Source organism: Carassius gibelio, chromosome B4, assembly GCF_023724105.1.
Source record: "Carassius gibelio isolate Cgi1373 ecotype wild population from Czech Republic chromosome B4, carGib1.2-hapl.c, whole genome shotgun sequence".
Lineage (NCBI taxonomy): Eukaryota > Metazoa > Chordata > Actinopteri > Cypriniformes > Cyprinidae > Carassius > Carassius gibelio.
The window spans coordinates 22978269-22998893 of record NC_068399.1 but is presented as its reverse complement, the minus strand read 5'-3'; the positions used below and the strand labels follow the sequence as shown (position 1 = coordinate 22998893).

The following is a 20625-nucleotide window of genomic DNA, read 5'->3' as shown; positions in this document are numbered from 1 at the left end:
TTTCGATTTTACACTTTGTACATTTATTGATTTATTGCCTTGACCTATAGAGAGCAAGGCCCTATGTACAACTGACTGAATGACTATTAGCGTTTATAGGAGTTTTGAGATTTAACTCTTAACACACGCATACATGTAACCAGCATTTCCCTTGTGTCTACAGGCTGCCTGTTCTTTCTCTGTCTGGGCATCGTGTACATGTTCAGGCCCAATATGTCGTTTGTGGCCCCGTTCCAGGAGAAGATTGTCATCGGTGCATTCTTCCTGGGAGCCATCCTCTGCCTGTCCTTCTCCTGGCTCTTTCACACAGTCTACTGCCACTCAGAGGGGGTGTCCCGTGTCTTCTCAAAGTAAGCATCTGCAACACTCACTGCATATACATTTTTATTTTTATTAAAAAGGCCATTTGTAACTTCAATATGCAAGGCTTCCAGTTATTTTTAACTGTATTAAAGACCTTAGTCGGTTTGATATTGCTAACCGGTATTACTTATATTATTTTAATGTATAATTATAATTATAAACGCACCGATTTACAGCGCAAATAGTTTTAACGTTTACTGAACTTTGTTATTCTTCTAGTTATTTATGTATTGTGGCTAATGAATCTGAAGTCTCGCACATTCACAGAAAATAGCATATGTCCACGTTGCAAAATAAGGTGGATCGTATTCCCAACTATTAGGACATCTTTAAACTGTGGGTGACACTTTATTATAAGATTCAGTACTTTAATATTAATTGATGCACTAGGATCAATTTATGGCATATGTAATGTTACTAAGTAGATATAGTTCTTTTTTTAAGTCCAGAACATCTGTTAATGTGTATTTTATTAATATATAATATAATGTTCATTTATTTATTTTTTTACTTTAAAACTAATCTATATGTAAAAATTAAGTAAGATTAATTCTGTGGAATTTCGTTTAATTTTAATTTATTATATAAAAAAAACGTTTATTAAATTTGAATTAATAAAAAAAAGAATTAAGAATTTTATTGAAATGTATACTTTTTCATTTAAATGAAAAAGAAAAATTGGGGTACATTAAAAATGAAAAAAAAAAAAAAATCATTCTCTTATTTAATGTAGATTTTTCTCTCATTCCTTTCTATCACAGGTTAGACTACTCGGGCATTGCGTTTCTGATCATGGGCAGTTTTGTACCTTGGCTGTATTACTCTTTCTACTGCTCCCCTCAGCCCTGTTTCATATACCTGATAGTGGTGTGTATCCTGGGGGTCGCTGCCATCACAGTCTCACAGTGTGATTTCTTCGCCACACCACAGTACCGTGGAGTCAGGGCAGGTAAGACACCGTCTCACTCTGTTCAGGACAAATGTTCGACCTTTTTCCACGTGCAAGTTATTGGTCATAAACCTCTGCTTGTGCTTGGTGCTTAACAAGTCTAGAAATGACTAGTAGTGCAATATAAATACTTAAATGAGTACCTGTCCTGTCTTCTGTGTCTCAGGTGTGTTTGTGGGTCTGGGCCTCAGTGGCGTCGTCCCCACGCTGCACTTTATGATCACTGAGGGCTTCCTGAGGGCCACCACCATGGGTCAGATGGGCTGGCTGTTCCTCATGGCTGTCCTGTACATCACCGGAGCCTGCCTGTACGCTGCACGCATCCCAGAGAGATTCTTCCCTGGCAAATGTGACATCTGGGTGAGTCGATGTCCTGGAATTCATACACCGAGAGTTCACAATCCACGCTAGCCTCTCAATACATTTCAAGTCTAATCCGTACCTTGTCATTATTTTGCAGTTCCACTCTCATCAGCTGTTCCATATCCTGGTGGTAGCAGGTGCTTTTGTGCACTTCCACGGTGTGTCCAACCTGCAGGAGTTTCGTTACACAGCCGGAGGAGGCTGTGCAGAGGAGGGAGGAGCCTGAGCCCTGTGTCACCACTAGAGGGAGACAACGTCCCTCTTACCTGAGCCTCCAACAAGTGTTCCTCCTGCCCATGAGGGGTAAACCTAAGAGGACAGCACTCAACGACAAAGATACCCACCTTTATTATTTTTCTTTTTCCGTTTTTGGTTTGTTCTCTGTTTTGCCCCCTTAAATAAAATGCATCACGGGATAAGGTGGACATAGGTTGAGGGTGGCAGTTTGTGTGTTTCCTAGATCATACATTGATAAAGAAGAGTTTTTTTGGCTTGGTCTATTGCTGTTTGATGGTCTATTGCTTTGTACAAGAAAAAGAGTTAAACACAAAAAAAAAAAAAAAAAAAAATCAAAATGTGTGACCGTTTCTTGGGGTTGGCAGTTAGCAATTTTAAACTTTTTTTTTTCATGTAAATAAGATTTCTAAATTTTGGGTTATATAGATTTATACGAAAATAAAGAAAAAAAAAAATGTTTAAAAAAATAAAATACATCATTATGATTATATGGTTTAATGGAGGTAACAGAAAACGTGGGACCGATACCTGTGTGGTCTCGAGTCAGAAGCGGCCAACCAGATGCCTCGGTGTTCTGTTATCTTAAGCACAGCTGTTAAGATCTACAAATGCACCTGTAGGCCGGTGGGACGCCCTGCACACGATAGAGCCGCTAGGATTTAGCACTCACATACTCCGCAGGCCTTCAGATCGCTGTCAGTGCTGCTTCCTTCCACACAGAAGACAGGTTTTCCATCCTCTGTTTATTTCTCTTTCTGTTCTTGTTTTATTCATCTTTGTGAATGTTGACTTCTACCTGATTTAAGAAAAGAAAAAAAAAAAGAATCAACGAAAGCGAGAACACAGAATCATACTCGAGCAGTGCAAGGATGTATTCGTTGTGTAATGTTCTGTGTTCACCATCTGTATGCAATATAATTTATTAAAGTTTTCATGGAAACATTACAACAAGCTGTAATATTCCACATTTCCACATGAGCAATGTTTGTTCTATCAGAGATTTTTACATGCATTGATATTTATTTTAATTTTAAAATAAAGAAAAAACACTTTAACTTTCTTTACCGTTGTGGTTTGTTTTTCTTTACTTGCAACTGGTTCATTTCTGCACACCAAGTTAAAGTTTTAAATCGGTTGCAAAATTTATTTTCACAATTATAATATATATTTTACTAGTTTCTCTAGGACTCTCAAAAGTGTGTAGAAGTCTTCTACCTTTCACATTACAGTTCATGATAGTAGCTGAACTTCAGAATTGCCAATCAGTACAGTCACTTTAACAATTTCCTGTTGCTAGTGTAATTAGTCACATGACATTTGCTGAAAAAACTGATAATAAAGGTCATACTAACAAGTTGGACGGTCATGACTCAAGTAGCCTAACTAAACACAAGTGGATACGCTGTACTTACATCACTTTTTACAAAACCTATAAAATGAGTGCATGGTATCTAACAAATAAATAACTTTTATAAAGCTAGTTATTCGTTATATAGCTAAAGTTATTCGTTTTACATAGTTTTCATATAAGCTCTGTAATTAATAATAAAGAATGACATTTAATTCGGACATTCCAATGTAACATCTCTTAATCACATTATTCCTGACTCCACATAATTACACTGGGAATGAACATGAATTATAACTTTCTAGCTATTCTACATCTTAAATACATACTAAAAGCAGTGTTTATAATATTTGGTCATCCTATTAAATGGTTTATAGTTGTCTTTCTCGGAAACTTAAAATGGCATTTGAAAATCAAGAACATATCAGTTATTAGATTTCAGTCATGGGATTTAAAGGGTTAATACTGTCCTAAAGCAAAGCACAGACCCTCTAGTGATAAACTCCAAACTGAAGAGTATAAGTAAATGACAAATACCAAGCTAAGCATGGTGGCTTTCAGCTGGTTCACACTCAATAAGCAGACACTGTAAAAGTTGCTTTGCGTAAGAATACATCTGCCAAATACAAACTTTGCCTGCTAGGAACAAAGTGAATGAGAATCACTTTCTCTGACTTTCACTTTACCTCCCTTGAATTTTGTTTAATCTCCCACAACAACCCATCTCCTTACCAGCCAAAGTCGGTATTTACGAAACGGGTGCACATCTTAAAAGACATTTAGGCCCCGTCCACACGGAGATGGAGCTTACCCCAATCCGATCTTTTTTTTCCTCGTCTCAAGAAATATCCGCGTCCACACGAAACCGCATAATGATGTAGTATACATGCCAGACCAGTGTGTGGCGCTGTAATTCTGCCACAGAGATACACTAAAAACAGAGAAGAAGACTTGGACTAGTATGCTCATAAACCTTGCGTGTGGTACACAGACGAACATGGAACAATACATTTATTAATCAGTGTTAATGTTAGTTAATAAAAAGACAATTGTTCAGTGTTTGTTCATGTTTTTGTTGCTGTTACGTGACGTAGAGGTGTCTGACTAGGGTGGAGACATGGGCTGATAACGTCATCGTTTCAGAAAATATACAGATTAGCCGTCCAGACGAAAACGCAAAGACGGCGTTTTCAAATTTATCCACTCTGGGACCCGGTTTCAAAAAATAGCGGTTTCACCTGATGAAAACGCCGGATGCGTGTGGACGAAATGCCTATCCGATAAAAAATTTGTGCGTATTCACAGAAACGCGTCTCCGTGTGGACGGGGCCTTAGAATGAAATGCTACGGTGCCCGTAAAGTGACTTGTTCGGTTTACTTAGTTTTGTCGTGGGAACATGATGATATGTCGTGGCCACGAGATATTAATTTGTGGGAACGTCATATTAACTCGTGGGAACGTCATATTATGTCGTGGCCACAAAATTATTTTGTCGAGGTAATGACATCCTTATGTAGTGGCCTCGAGATGCTATGTTGAGGGAACAACATCCATTTCTCTTGGCCACGACTTCTTATGTTGAGGGAACGACATGTTTTTCTCGTGGCCACGAGTTTAACGCGTAAACAAACCTGCGTGACCATAACAACCCGGGATTATCGGGGATTCATTAATATTTTATTTTTATTATTCATTAATAAGTAATTATTTGCATAGGAGTGCAAATGTAATGTAATAAGTTTCGCCCTTTCAAACCTCAGTTTTCAGAGTTTCAAAACTTTTTTTCACCTATTCGCACACCAGTTTTCAGATCACTATTTACAAGGTTACAAATCTTGAAAACAAACTATACACTGGGAGAACAGTGACAAATTTCGAAACTCTGAAAAAATGATTGCACAACACCATTAAAAAGAGTGTTGCACTTCTGAAAATTATGTTTGAAGAGATTAAATTTTTTTTTACCACTTTGCAAGCATGCAAAGCTCTGTTTTCAGAGTTTCAAAACTTTTTTCACACATTCGCACACCAGTTTTCAGATCACCATTTACAAGGTTTCAAACCTGGAAAACAATCTAATACAGTGGGAGAACAGTGACAAATTTGAAACTCTGAAAAATTCTTTGCGAAACATTGTAAAAAAAAAAAAATTCAGTTCTGAAGAAGGAAATCTCAAAAACAACAATGTTTGCAGAGATATTTTTATTTTTACATTTTGCAAGCTTGCAAATCATATTTTTCGATCTTGCAAAACTTTTTTTTTTAAGATTTTGAGTTTTCGAACACTTAGTTTTCAACCTTTCAGGACTGTATTTTCAGTTTTGAACCACTGGGGGCGATCGCAATGAGTGCAAAATGAATGGGAGTCTATGGGGCTAGACGGCTAAATTTGTCCCTTTCACCCGATTGACGTTTAGAAATCTCAGATCTGATTGTAGGATTTGCAAGTTCAACAAGGTTTATAGGTCGAAAGTTGAATGAACGAGTACTTATGTCCTTTCGATTTCTTACAGGTTGAATTGTTGTTGCCCATAACACGCTAGCATTTTACTAATTAACGCTGATTGGTCAGTGAACGATTGATTACGACCAGAGATACCGCTTGATGGCATCCGAATCAGAATCAGCGGGATCAGAATGTTAAGGCAGACATTTTCGGAAGTTTTTCTTTTCAACGCATCAACTTTTTTTTTTTTTTTTTTTTTTGGTTGCTGCCACTTTTATCTGCCTATTGTTATGTATGTACTGTGAAATTTACACGGAAAATAAATTGAGTTTGAGTACATGTTGTGTTATTCTTGTCTTAAGAAATACCGCATACATATGGCCACCTTAAAAAAACACAAACAAATGTCACGCTCAATGGTGCTAAATATCAATAAAAATTGAAAAAGGAAAAAAATGCCTCTCAGGTGTGCAATGATATATTGTTCTAATAGTGGGCAAGGGTTGTCCTATTTCTTATTTCCCAAGGACGAAAAAAGGTAACCCATGTGGACTGGGATAATTGTCAAAGCCTACCTGAATTTACGGTGATTCACGTGGGAGGGAAAGTTTGTCGAATGCCAAGTTGGCTAATGTCCAAAATCGGGCAGGTTGCGGAGGCTACCACAGATCATAACGATATGTGTTGTTGGGAGGGGGACTCTTCCCTTAATCGATTGCTACATACAAATTGTATGTATAATTAATTTTTCAACGGCTCTGGAAAACACCATAGACATTCACTGAAAGCACCAAATTGACTGAGGATTGCCGTAAAGCAGTATCTCTGGTCGTACGAAGTGTATGACGTCATTGACATTTTAAAAGAGTTTTTAAAGCAAATAAGTGAATTTAAACCCAAGCAGTGTGTAATTTCTTTGCATTCTCCTTTCGAATACAACATTCAAATTACTATACAAAAAATTATATCCTGAGAAAAGTGGATTTTGAGGGATTTTTGAACAGGCCATTGACCTTCATTCATTCTGCACTCGTCCTGTGAGCGCCCTCATATGGAATCAGAGTGGAACTGCAACCAGTGCAGAAGCCACTGTAGTGAGAGTGAAACTTCTCACCATATTAGACATTCTCTGGTGCTACGCATATGTAAACAAACCGACATTTTCACGTGCACGAACAATATTTGAATGAAAACAGTTGGTTCAAGCTTGTTCAGTTCATGAGGTTTCTGTCATTCTACTTTTGATGTTCAAGTTCATTCAACGATTCAACTCTCAAAAAGACATTCACTGTACGCCATCCTGTGGTGTAATGATGAGGAGTCAAATTTGTTTCATTAATTTTGTGCTTTTCTGGGTACTCAAGACAAGAGTGTTCTGTATTTACAACTCAACCATGGCTCATTTATGACTGAACGAATCTGAACAAAAGAAGATAGATTCAAGTAAAATGAATCATAATCAACGCCATTAATAAATATTTTATTAAATGTGAAAACAAAACTTTTGTGTTAGCATATTGGCCAATAAAGCTCTTTTAGACTGAATATTCTTTTTGTGAAACACTTTATTCAGAGTTAATAAGTGGTTCACACGCCAAGTAGTTATTTAACCTCATGTTAAGGTTGGTTTACTAAAACACAAAGTGCACCTACTGCTCATCTGTCTGGTACCAAAGTCCTTTTAAATTGTCTCTGCTGGTATACTAAAGGCTTCATATGAATGACAGAGATAATAAGTAAACTAAATGGTAAAAAATTGTCCGACAACGATCTTAAAACAGGAAGACTTTAAATACAGACAAATGGGATTACAGAGTAGACACATCCGGGCTCAATGACACAACATGGAAACACCTGGAATTAAATCATTGACCGGAAGACAGAAACTGGGTCACGGAGAGAAAAACAAACACAAAACACGGAACAGAGTCCAACAATGGTTAGGATTAGGATTTGTCTTAAATGCATGTATATATGCATCATTTATTGTTATTATAATAGTAAGTACAAGTAACATGTGTAACAAGGACACCTTAAAATAAAGTGTTTCATTTAAATTACATTTAGGTTTTATTATTAGGCTAATTTTACTTTATGCTTGATTAATTGTTAACAGTCCAGTCTTTTTTAATGCACATATTTAATGCATTTTCCTATTGGATGAAATAGGTACACATACACCACCACCTACATATACTATTATATGAGACAATAACGTTGAAGAATGGTATTTTCAGACGGGACTAATTTTTAACAGACATGAAAATATTTCTCTGGTCAGTACTGAATTAAGGTTTACTGAAAGCAAATCCAAGGTGTTAAAATAAGTAGCCTACATAAAAACGGCATTTGGGGTCAGTGCATAATTATGCAGTAAGAAGTGATTAATTGTACTATAATGAATAAGGAAGAAACTGACTCTGTACCAGCCACTTTATCACCTCATTATTATCATTTACTTATAGTGCTGGATGATATAGCCCCTAAATATTATATAAATGTTAAAGTGTAAATGTCTGTTACCTGCTATGCTTCAAGTAAAAAAAAAAAACACCAGGAAGGAATAAAACAGGTCCAGGATAAGTTGTGCTTTCTCTACAAAGTATGAATGAGGTCTAAACATGTATGAGACAAATTAGAAACGCCTGTGAACTGGACAGTCATGAAGCTGGTTTAGCTGGCCAGCCAGTTTGCACCTATCCTGTGTTTTAGGTACCATGAAGGTGGCTTGGCTTTTAGTGGTGTTCATCACCGTAGTGACTTACGCTCCACAGCTCACCTGCTCTGGGGCAGATTATGTTCTGGTTTAGAGATCTCAAACTGAAATTTGACCAATCAGCTTTAAGCAAAGTGACACATCATTGTTCACTCAATTTTACTCCAAATTAAAAAATAAATAAATAAAAAACGCTACACAATAAAACATTTTTAAAGATACAATTGTCTTTAAAGGTGATTATTTTTATGATTATAATTATTTTTAAAGGTGATTATTTTTTTATAATTATTTGATATGTGTCACGATCATTACATGGAGTGCCCATGAACTTCAGTAGAAGGCACTCCACTCAGGACCATCCCACCCATCAACCACCAGATGTCACTTGGACACTAGCACCTCTCATACTGTTGCACCACACCCAAACTACATTACCCATAAGTCACTGCATCACAATCAGCCTGCCACACCTGCACCTCATTCATCAGCCAATTTCCTTGCCTCACCTGCACCTCATTTACACACACATATAAGCAGCTCACTCACTCTCTGCGACGTCTTGATTTGCTGTGTCTGTCATTTCCGAGCGTTTTCCTTGTGTTTGATCTCTCGGTACCTTACCTTTGGATTGTTTATACCGACTCTGATTCTCTGCTGCCTGCCCCTGACATCTGCTTGTTTCTGTTTTCGATTCTGGTTATCCCTATATACCTGACACCGTTGCTGATCATTGCCTGTCTGACCATTCTCATTAAAAGTTCTGCACATGGATCCGAACCTCTCTGTCTCTTCATTACAATATGATTTATTAATTGTTGTACCCCTAATCTATTACACAATCTATCTTAGTTTAATAGTAGTTATTAAGATGTTATTTTAAACAGATAATATGGAATATAAATATGCTTTAGAATCAATAGCTTTAAACGCTAGAAATGAGTTTAGATTTTTAAGAGTTTTTTACCTATAAATATTATAACTCTATAAACTAACTTATATGGCAAGATGTTTTCTTTAAGTTTCCCTCTTTCATGGAATGATCATTTTATCATTGCAATCTTTTAATTTTTGGTAGTTAATTGCACCTACTCTCTCACTAAAAGTGAATCAGAGTTTCAATGCATGTAATTGGCTGTTCATTACTGATGTAACACTTTCACTTTCATGCACATGCTCCATTAACACAGGATCAGGTCTGAGTAGACAGAGAAAGTTGATGATCAGCTTCATGGTACCAACAAAGCTGGATTGGATAGGTTTGGTTTTATCAACTCAAAATTAATCCTGTAACCCTGAGTCTGTTCTGCCACCATCACAGTACAGGCCCCATGTCTTGTAAGGTCGTATAATATTATGATTTCTTTGAACCATAATTTTTCATTGAAAAGAAGAAAGTAGAATCCTTCGCAGACATTTCACCTTCTCACTCTCAATCAAACGATTTAATCCTAATCCTAAATCATCTAGAATGTGATTGGTCTATCCCTACCATTGATTAAAAATGGCACACCACATGACTAAGAAACTTCATGCATGAGAAGTGTGTGTGCATTTTCATATAAATCTTTATTGAGAATGCCTTTGAAGAAACACAAACACAAAAAAAAACTTTTTTTTTTACAAAAAGTATGAAGTGACACAACGGCCTTTCCAGGAAACCTTCCAGTCATGTATTTTTAAATACAATATTTATACACGTTTCACATTATGTGACAACATTCAGAAATACTTCAAATAGTAAAAAGTAAAAAAGAATAATGCAATAACATTCAGAAGTACTTCAAATTGTAAAAAAAGTTAAAAAAAATAATATTAATAATGCAACAACATTCAGAAGTACTTCAAATGGAGAAAAAACAATAATTAAAACTATACATACAAAGTAACATTGCAAAATGACTGCAGTCAGAGACATAGCATATTACAAAAAATGCTAGAAAAATAAATTTACATTATTTAGCTCTCAACAATAAAAATAAACAAAATAATAATCTGTAATCACACATTATACCTATTGTGTGTAAATTACAGCTATTATGTGTAAACATATTTAAGTAAACATAAGAAAAGCAGTAATTAAGATACTTCGACAGCTTAGCTGCTTAGTGTTTTCCTAATCTTTTGATGAAAAGTTTGTTTTCTAAAGTGACCTTGCTCTCTGTCACTACTAGATGATAGTTTGGCTCTGTGAGTCAAATGGTTTTTTAATGCACTCATATTTGACTTTAACAGGTCCTGAGGTTTCTGTGGTTTTTTCTTCTGAGGGGAGCCCTTCTGCGGTGACCTGGGACAACAAGTCTTTGTTGTTTTAGGTATAAAGGTGCTACTCCACTGGTTGAGAACTTTTTGTTTAGCAGAAAGCGTATCATTATACTCTTTGCAATAGGTGACCGTTAATGTAGCAGGAGCTGAAAAACGCCGTTCTGGGGCATAGTACTGTTTTTCTGTTTTGGAACCATATAAGTCAAATCTCACTTTCTTTGGCTCTGTAATTGTTATTTTATTCACTGACAGAATACCATGCAGCTCCGGGAGGGTTTCTGATTCCTGGGATGGGTCGTCATTTGATTGGCTAGACACTTTCTCTGTCACTTTCTGTAGGTTATCTCTGTGGTTCGTTGAGGTTCTGTCAGGATTATCTTGGCTTTCTAGTCCGTGTTCTTTGAATTTTTTCACTTCACTGCAGTTCTGACTCTCACCACTACAGCGTTTTTTTGCAGATACACCGGGGAGTGTTTTCTTTTGTGGCCAGTTCATTTTAACCACAATATCTGGAGTGAAAAGCACAGAATCTTCAGAATCAGCACTAATGCTACCAGATTTTAGCCTATGCTTGGAAAATGCAGTTTTCTTTGAATATTGGGGCTTGGGTACTCCGTTTATCTTTGTTTTTTCATTTTTCTGCTTATTTGGTTGAATCTTTGTTAGCTCACTCTCAACTGAGCCCTGAATTTCAGACACTGTCTTAGTCACTGATTTTACCATACAGTCACTTTTTGGTCCTGTCAGTCCTTTATCTGCACTGCAGTCTTCTACTGCAGCAACTCTTGGCTCCTTGACTTCTAATGTAAGACATTGTGGCTTACCATTTTGTCCCAGTTCTGATTCTCCCATATAGTCACTTTTTATGATCTGTTCTTCATCTGTAATGCATGTCTGTGGTAAAACAAAATTTGACTTATTGACTTGCAGTTTAATAGATGGTGGATTACAATTTTGTCTCTGTTCTGATTGCATCATACTGTCACTTTTTTGTCCTTGCTGTGCAATGCATTCTTTCGCTGAAGCAATAGTTGGCTCCTTGATTTCTAGTTTAAGAGATGGTCGACTACGGCATTCTACCAGTTCTGAATTTACAATAAAGTCGCTTTTTTGTCCGGATAGTCCTTCTTCTGCAATGCATGTCTCCGGAAGAGCAACATTTGGCTTCTGGTCTTTAGGTTCAACAGAAGGCAGACTACAATTGTGTCCCTGTTCTAATTGGCCCAAAAAGGCAGTCTTTTGTCCTGCCAGTCCTTCATATGCAGTGCATTCATCATTTGATGCAACAGTTGACTCTTTGACTTCTGTTATAAGAGATGGTGGACTACAATTTTCTTCCAGTTTTGATTTTTCCAGACAATTGCTTTTTTGTTCTTTCAGTCCTTCATACAAAATACATTCCTTTGTTGAAGCCAAATTTGGCATATTGATTTCCAATTTAAGACATGGCAGACTATAATTTTGACCCAATTTTTGGGGTTTAGCAGCAGAGCCTGTAAGATTGGCTTCATATAGCTCCTCTTCTAGCTGAAACAGTGGCGCCTGTTCCCAACACTCTAGGCCAAAAAGATCAGCATCACTGTCTGTCTTTGTCACATTAGTGGAACTTGATTTGGCATTTTCTGTACCACAGCGTGTGGTCTTACATTCAGGTTCCATTTCGATCTGTTGGAAAAATGTTTTAGCATCTTCTGATGATAGCACTGTGATTCCCATAAACAAGGAATCATCACTTGAATTTTCATCAGCAGAAACATCTTCCACTGCACATATGTTTGAGGAGTTGCTAGGAATGTCCATATTGCCTGGATTCTCATTATCAGAGATGTCTCCCGCCTGCCAGATGTTTGAAGAATTAATTAAAACCAACTTATTTCCAGAATTGTCCTCATCGGAAATATCTTCTCCCTGCCAGGTTTCTGATGAGTTATTAAGAGCCTCCTTATTGCCTGGATTTTCAGCATCAGAAATATCTTCTGAGGAGTTATTCAGAGCTTCTTTACTGACCGGATTTTCAGCACCACAAATATCTTCCAAGGAGTTATTCAGAACTTCTTTACTGACTGGATTTTCAGAATCAGAAATATCTTCTGAGGAGTTATTCAGAGTTTCTTTATTGACTGGATTTACATAATCAGAAATATCTTCTGAGGAGTTATTCAGAGTTTCTTTATTGACTGGATTTTCATAATCAGAAATATCTTCTGAGGAGTTATTCAGAACTTCTTTACTGACTGGATTTTCTTCATCGGAAATACATTCAGAGGAGTTATTCAGAGCTTCTTGTTTACCTGGATTTCCATAATTGTAAACATCTTCCACCTGCCATGTATCTATAGAGGTACAAAGAGTCTCAGTATAGAAAGACACCTCAGAGATTTTTACACCATCTGAAACATGGTCTCCAGGGCTCAGAGACCGTGAATCTGATACATTATCATGTGTTTGCATTTGCAAACAATCTTTTGCACTGCCGAGGTCTGCAAGTTTCTCTGTAGACCTTTCAACTAAAGGTGAAAAGTCTGAGAGTTCTGTATTAAAATTGTGGTTTTGATTGATGTCCTCTTGCTTCTTGGATGTCTCTTTCTCACTTTCTTTTCTGAGCATTACATATGAATGCCGATTGTTTTCCGCAGTCACTTCCTCACTGTCATTTCCTGGCTTTTGTATGAAAAGATCTGTTGGACTGCTCGTGTGTGGATTCACACTTTTCTCCTCGGATGAAACCTTAGGCATGTCTGTGAGGGAATTCACACCTAAACTGAGTGAAGCAACAACAGTGGTATCTGAAAGAGTCTGTGATGATGCCTTGAACACAGTTGCATCATCCAACGGTGGCTCTGAAAGCACCTTTTCAATATCAGCTGGCTGTCCATCAACATTTAACCAAGAAGACCTGAACTCCTCTGACGATGAATGCATCTCATTTTTGAGAATGTCGCAATGAGCTAGCTTCTTCAGGTCTTCGGTTTCAATGCTTTTGAATACCACAGACCCGTAATCCTTTGCATATTTCATGGATAAGTGCAGTACCTTGCCAAATGATTTTAAAGGCTCCAAAATATTGGAAGCTTTCCCATTCCAGTAGAGTTTTACGACCCTTTCTAAAACGCTCTCAGAATACTCAGGATATCCCGCCGATAACTCTGTCGTCTCAAAAGACTTTGCTAAGTCCATTAGTTTCTCCAGTGTGTGGTCAATCACTGGCACACTGGACAAGTCATATAAAGGATCACTTGAATCACAGTCACTTTGCTGCAAATCATTTTGATATTCATCCGGGTTAGCGGAGCATGCATCAGGGTTTGCGATGTTGCTTTCAGCCGTATTTTCAAGGTTTTTGTTGTCCTGTTGAGCCATTTGTAAAGAGGATTCCGATAGCTTGTCATTTACAGTTTTTTGTTCGTTAGACTCTTCAAAAAGTGACCAAACGCAATCAATCTTTAACTGTGGACTTTCAGCTTTTTGGGGGCTGGTATCAGCGGTCGGTTCAGTGTTTTGGATCTGCTGGGAAATGGGTGAAACAATGGCTATGGCCTTGTGGGTTTGCTGAGCAGCTTTCTGAAGTGCAAACACCACTTCAAGACAGTCTGCTGGGTCCGTACTGTACTGTATGTTGTGTAGCCTCGTTCCTTTACATCTGTTCTCATCGCTACTTGTCAGATGGGTACCAGTTTGAGCAGATTGCACCCTAAAATCACTTTTGTCTTTGGACACTGTTGTTTCTTTGTTCCAACAGTCTCGCTGAATCTTAGCATACTTCATTCTTTTGCTGGGCGGTTCAACTGTACACTGTGCTCTTGGTCCCTTTGAGTGATTGTCAGTTCTTTTGGTTGCACAAACCTCTGAATTTTCTGGATGAGTGTTCTGATGTGCAGCTCTTTCATCTGTTAGTTCATTATCATCTGAACACAGTAATCTATACAAACAAGAGTCAGCATAAGATGACAAGTTAAAATGAGTTTCAGAGTGGGGCTGAAGCTGGACTTTTCTGCTCTGTGTCATTTGAGAGGTCTGATAAGTGTTGCATGTCCCATTGTTTGTGCCCTGAGACTGATGTCCAGCATTATGATTATTCTGAGGCTGGGTCGCTGATACACCTGGACCTGCATTTGACCTAAGTTCTGGCCAGTTCTGATCAACAGGTCTTTGGTTTAAATTATTGGAAGGCAATGAAACATTGCTCTGTGCTCCAGAAGGTGGTGTTGTAGAGTTGCATGAGGTACGATATGTCTCAGTTCTGCTCTGAGCTTGATTGTTAGGATTTTTTTGGAAGGTCTGAGAAGAGTATTGTTGGTTGCATCTTCGTTTTTTGCCTGAATATTGTCTAGAGAACTCTTGTTGTTGTTGTTGATGATGATGATGAGCAGCCTTTCTAGGAGCTTGAGATTGTTGCTGATTGTTCATGGAACAAGAGCTTCCTTTGTTGGAAATGTGGGAACTCCAACCTCTGGTGTTACCCACAGAGCTGCCATCGTCTGACTGTGGAGACCAATACATTGGAGCTTTACAGCCTGTGTTTCTGTGGTTCTGTGGGGAGAAATCATGCCATTGAACCATTTGGCCATGACATCTATATGCACTGGGGTTGTCAGATGGGTGTTGCTGCCATGTGTGGGCAGCTGCAAATGGTTGCTGGCAATGGATCTGGTTTGTCCGTTTTAACCAATCATATCCATTTGAGTTTTGTTGAAATGTAGAAGAATTTGCACTGCCTGAGCAAGCATTCCACTGATTTGCAGCCTCTTGTTGTCCATTGGAATATCTTGTCTCTAATGTGTTATGATGTTGCGGGATGAGATGTACCTGAAATGCACTGGATCGATCCTTTCTGACAGCACGGTAATTAGGTGGGAATTGTTCTTGGCACTGAGGTTGAGACCTTTCATGGTACTGAGGTGGAGACCGATCTTGGTATTGAGGTTGAAGGCATTCTTGGTATTGTGGTGGAGGCCGATCTTGGATTTGGGGTTGAAGTCGTTCTTGGTATTGTGGTGGAGGCCGATCTTGGTACCTTTGTGAAGGACGTTGATTTGAGCTCCATGTGTATCCCTGCATGGTAAAGGCTCCTCAGTGTCTGCTGACGTTTCTCTTTTGCGGAGTTATCCAATAAGACTTCTAAAAAAATAAAAATAATAATAATAATACAGAAATTAGGTCACATAACACTCAAAAATCTAAGAAAGAACATTTATGTCATATCAAGTCACATTTATTTCTATAGTGCTCTATAGTGCTGATGCAAAAAAGAGACTTCAATCCTGGTCAGACGGTGTGGTGTTTTTTAGTATGCAAATTTATTCAAAGAAAATAAGAAGTATGACAACAACTCATTTCTTGCAAACAGATTATTAAGTATTAAAATCAATTTCAAATATAGAAAATGCAAATCCAAAATTAATATAGTTTTAAAAGCAATCCATATATAGTGGATTTTACTCATTTAAAATTAATGCAATACCCTTGATTACAATATGCAAAAGCAATTCAAAATATTAGTAAAATAATACAAAGTATATAACAAGCATATAAAATACCTGCATTTCAAGATAACAACAATAAAGACAATGTATCTGATATGAATAAAAACCTGTAAGATGATCAAAGAGTTCAAGTGAGCCCCAGAATATGGGAAGAAAAAGGTGAGAAAAGACTAAGTACAGCTAGAAGGGTCTAGTCTGAACTCAGTCTGAGCTGAGCAAAGAGGGGTGAATTGCCTCCTCTTATAGTCCTGCAGATCCGTATCAAACCAATGCCACGTCTCTGCAGCCACGTCTCAAACAGATATCAAAGCATTCGTCATCTTTCTCCGAAAATACATACTAGCCCTTGCAGCCTAATTTCAGCTCCCTATTTCTGAAGGTCAACAGATTGTTTGTTCAAAGTCCAACTGTCCTACCTCAGAAGGCCAATCATCTTGTTCTCTCTTATTAAGAACCCACAGGGGGGATTAAAATAACTCCAAATAACAGACGTGCGATGAAATATGAACGCCTCCGAATCATGCGGTTTATAAGTATAGAAGTCTTCTAAGTCTAAAGTTCAGCTGAGACCTTACTTTTAACTTCTTAGAAAATGTACACATGACAGAAGTCAAAATTTGGGTTACACCAAGTGCTTTATACAATACAGATTGTGTCAAAACAGCTTCACAGTGATAAACAAGAAAATAACAGAGATATTAGCATAGGAATAAGGATGTCATCATGTTTGCATAATGATGACACTATGGTGTATTCATGCTATGGTTTTTTTTAGCTAATCCTCTTTATTAGTTTAACTAATACTTCTATGTTATTTATTTATATATATATATATATATATATATATATATATATATATATATATATATATATATATATATATATATATATATATATATATATATATATATATATGTATATAAATCCACAAAAATCTATAAATTGCAGTATTGACAGGTCACACTGACCCAGTCATAAGATGCATGACCTTTATATTATCTGATTAGAACAAGGGTCTAAACAGTGTTTAGTTATCATGAGTGCAACACTTTCTACTCTGTATCAAGGGGTCCTTTTGTCTATTGCTTTTTCGGCTAGATACTACATATTCTTTTACTCACTTTTTTTTCTTTGCATTTAATCTCATTGGTAAAAAAATGGTGATTGCAATCAATCACCTCTCCACTGTCAATAGTTATTTTTGATTTACTATAAGTTTGACTCATTTTACTCAAATGCATTTTTTATTTGTTATTTGTTATTCGTTTCTTTATATGACTGGATCTCTCAATGCGTGACAATAAATCACAGATTTCACTTTTAACATACATATTTAGCCAATGTATGCAATCTCAGCAGATCTTTGTTAAATGAAATATTAAAATTAAAAAGTTCACACTACTCCTCTTTGAACTTCATATCACATTGAAATTAGCTTTTTAATGTCCTGGCCAATCTTAAAAATTTCACTAAAAAAATGTCACTGAATGTCACTTAAAGGGACAATAAGTAACTTTTTAGGTATTTTATTATCTAAAATCAATATTTTTATTCATAAATATGCCCTCAATGGTGTACAAATACCTATGCCAATGTTTAAACTAATCCTCGTAAATGAAGAATTTATTATCTTTATATACATGGGACGGGTAGGTCGACGGAGGCTTCCATGTAGTTCGCCCATCTTGCAAAACTATAATAGCAGAGAGGGACAAAAAGTACTAAGCCAACGCGTTTTCGGTCAGAGCCAGAAACGCAGGTGCAGAGCAGTGAGAGGCGCTTGAAACTGCACCGGCAAGTTTAAAAGTCTGGATTGCATTCTTATTATGGACCATACATATGCCGCGCCACAGGAGAAGAAAACATCGTCGCCAAAACAGTCAAAAATAGAACGTAAAAGGAAACGTGACCCTAGATTACAGAAAACAAGAGTTAATGTCGGGGAAGCTTTTTCTAGGTGGAAAGAGCTAATGCTGGATAAAGATTTCAAAAGAGACGCTGAAGTGGCCAGTTTTCTTCTCGACAGGTAAGTCAGTGTTACAATCTATATTACAATATTTTTTTTATATCTAACAATGCACATTATTCAGAAAATATAACGAATAAAGAAGACATAACTACTACAATATTTCATGTTTTCCACAGTCAGTAATTCATACTGTAACATTCGTTTGTTTATGGTCATGTTGCAGTTTGTTTGAAATAACACACCTGTTCAACTGAAGGAAAACTCGACGAAGTGCTATTAGAAGACATCCCGTCAAAGCTTTTTGGTACATATCGCCTACCGTAGATGCAACACGCATTTGAAAAGCGAGGCGCTGGAGAGCTAAATTAGTTTGAATGCAAAATACAATTTCACCACTAGATGGGAGTAATTCCTACTTAGTGTCCCTTTAAAATAAATGACAGCCTTAGACTCAAAAACAGCTAAAAAAAAATCATAATGTATATATAATAGTAGTAATATATATATATATATATATATATATATATATATATATATATATATATATATATATATATATATATATATATATATTTATTTATTACAGTATATAAGTTGTTACTTTGTGCCCCTTTACATCAGAACTAGGCTAATTAATTGCACACAGATGGTGCAATAAACCCCCCTCAAACACAGACAGCTGTTGTTCATAGCTCACAGGAGCTCTGGCTCATATAGTGCAATATGAGACCTCTGAACTTGTGTCATGTGGAAATGAAAGCACAAAAGAAACCCATTTAATTCAATGTTATTGGCAGAGAATACAAACATCCTCGTCTCATTTGCGTTTAAGTAATTATTGCAAAACCACCCCGTTTTAACCTTTATTGGTTCATTTTGAATTAATAAAATAAGAACTTATTTTTTAATTACAAGCAAGTAACACCAAAGTAGCCTATAAAAACTAATTAATAAGAAGTACCAATATTTTAGGGGGGGCTATAATGATGAGTTTATTCCTGTGACGGTGAAGCAGGATTTTAGCAGCCATTACTCCTGTCCAAAATAACACGGTATTGTCTTTACCTGCGAACATTTTTTCATCGCTTACATGATGTAGAGTTGGTTTCAACAAACTGTAGGTGCTGCTCTTTACTTTGTCTCTGTTAAAAAATATCCCATTCAACCCCTAAACAATTCGGAGCGAATCATGTTTCGTTTGTACTAATTAACAGATTAAAAATACGAAACAAAAGGCGTCGTTACAACATTGTCATTTCTAAGCTCATTTAATACATAAGTAATTACATTTAAATACATCCATGCGACGGATAACGGTGTCTGCAGGGGCGCCACTGGGTTTTCTGGACCCCCACAAATCACTCCCTATCAGGAGAACTGTTTTCTGAACGCCCCTGGACCGTTTGCATCTAATAAACACATAACCTACTACTTTGAACCAACTATTTACTATAGAATAGCATACTGTTTTTTTTTTTTTTAAGTATGCGCTTAACATAAAACATATAGCCGGTTAAAGCGTCTTTTTGCAACTTGCAAAGGGTGTGACCTGAAGTGGGTGTTTAATGTAAAAATGCATGAACAAAGAAGCGAGAAAACAGAGCAGCGCACTAAAAACAACACATACTACGAATTATTTAAAAGACAGAAACTGTAGGTAAACAAAAAAAGAGGCGCTAACTAAGTCACATCTAAGTTTTAATATTCTTAACTCCGTATATATATAGCTCAGTAGGGCTACTCACGATTTACAACGCATCTCCACATCGACTCCGTGTCCAAACTTCTCCTGTTCAAAACAAATGTTTAATCCGCGTTAGAATCCTGGAGACTCTTTGTTTTAACGCATTGAACTTGCAAAACGCGCATCCAGTAATGCCATCAAAGTTTAAGGCTCACGGATGAAACTCAAACCGCTTCGCAATCTTCTGAAGCTGCGATGCACGCTCATGCTGTGAAATGCCAGTGCATGACAAAAGAAGGGGCTGTCTTAAGACACATCCTCCGCCCACTACCCATCAAAAAAAATTTTTTTTAAATACCCACATTGAAGGTATTAAGCTTCTTTTTGTTTTAAATTGTGATATGCTCTCAACATTGTAACATTCACCCTGCAGAGACGGCGATCAAATATTCATTCACAATCTCTTAACACTTTTATTTTATTGTTTACTCGACCTATAATTGATATGCAGAACATATTACTAAATTTAGTTTTGATTCTGCGTTTGGCAGTAATAATCAGCCTTATTATTAAACAAAAGCAATATAAAAAAATATATACATAGAGGTGTAAAGTATTGGAGTAGTTACTGTACTTGATTATCTTTTTGGATACTTGTTAGTATCAAAGATATTAGCAACTTTTACTTTCTACTTCACTACATATTGAATGAGTATTTGTACTCTTTACTACACTTCAAAATGAGTGTTGCAATGACACATTACATTTTGCATTGACCTAGTTTTTCATGCAGCAGTTTAT

The 20625-nt window shown here is 36.8% G+C and overlaps 2 protein-coding genes across 5 annotated transcripts in view; one reads left to right on the top strand and one right to left on the bottom strand.

The window, feature by feature from the left end:
- Positions 1 to 2972, top strand: part of LOC127956218 (adiponectin receptor protein 2-like) — a 30283-nt gene extending 27311 nt beyond the window's left edge. For both annotated transcript variants that reach the window (XM_052554010.1, XM_052554009.1), the window contains exons 5-8: positions 164 to 350; positions 1125 to 1312; positions 1479 to 1672; positions 1773 to 2972. In XM_052554010.1, coding sequence (XP_052409970.1) covers positions 164 to 350; positions 1125 to 1312; positions 1479 to 1672; positions 1773 to 1901 — 698 coding nt within the window. In that variant the 3' untranslated portion in view covers positions 1902 to 2972. The remainder of the gene's footprint in view (positions 1 to 163; positions 351 to 1124; positions 1313 to 1478; positions 1673 to 1772) is intronic.
- On the bottom strand, positions 162 to 20100 carry LOC127956217 (uncharacterized). Of its 3 annotated transcripts, XR_008153514.1 has the most exons (6): positions 19886 to 20100; positions 4072 to 4191; positions 1755 to 2708; positions 1456 to 1685; positions 1222 to 1330; positions 162 to 370 (listed from the first exon to the last, which is right to left on the bottom strand). XR_008153514.1 is itself a non-coding variant. In XM_052554008.1 (2 exons), the coding sequence occupies exon 2, from the start codon at positions 15744 to 15746 to the stop codon at positions 10521 to 10523; it is 5226 nt and encodes a 1741-aa protein (XP_052409968.1). In that variant the 5' UTR covers positions 15747 to 15806; positions 19886 to 20100; the 3' UTR covers positions 10021 to 10520. The 3 variants fall into 3 exon arrangements, 1 of the variants encoding a protein (XP_052409968.1); XR_008153515.1 differs by lacking the exons at positions 4072 to 4191; positions 19886 to 20100 and adding an exon at positions 6283 to 10014; XM_052554008.1 differs by lacking the exons at positions 162 to 370; positions 1222 to 1330; positions 1456 to 1685; positions 1755 to 2708; positions 4072 to 4191 and adding an exon at positions 10021 to 15806.
- Positions 20101 to 20625: the final 525 nt, after the last annotated feature.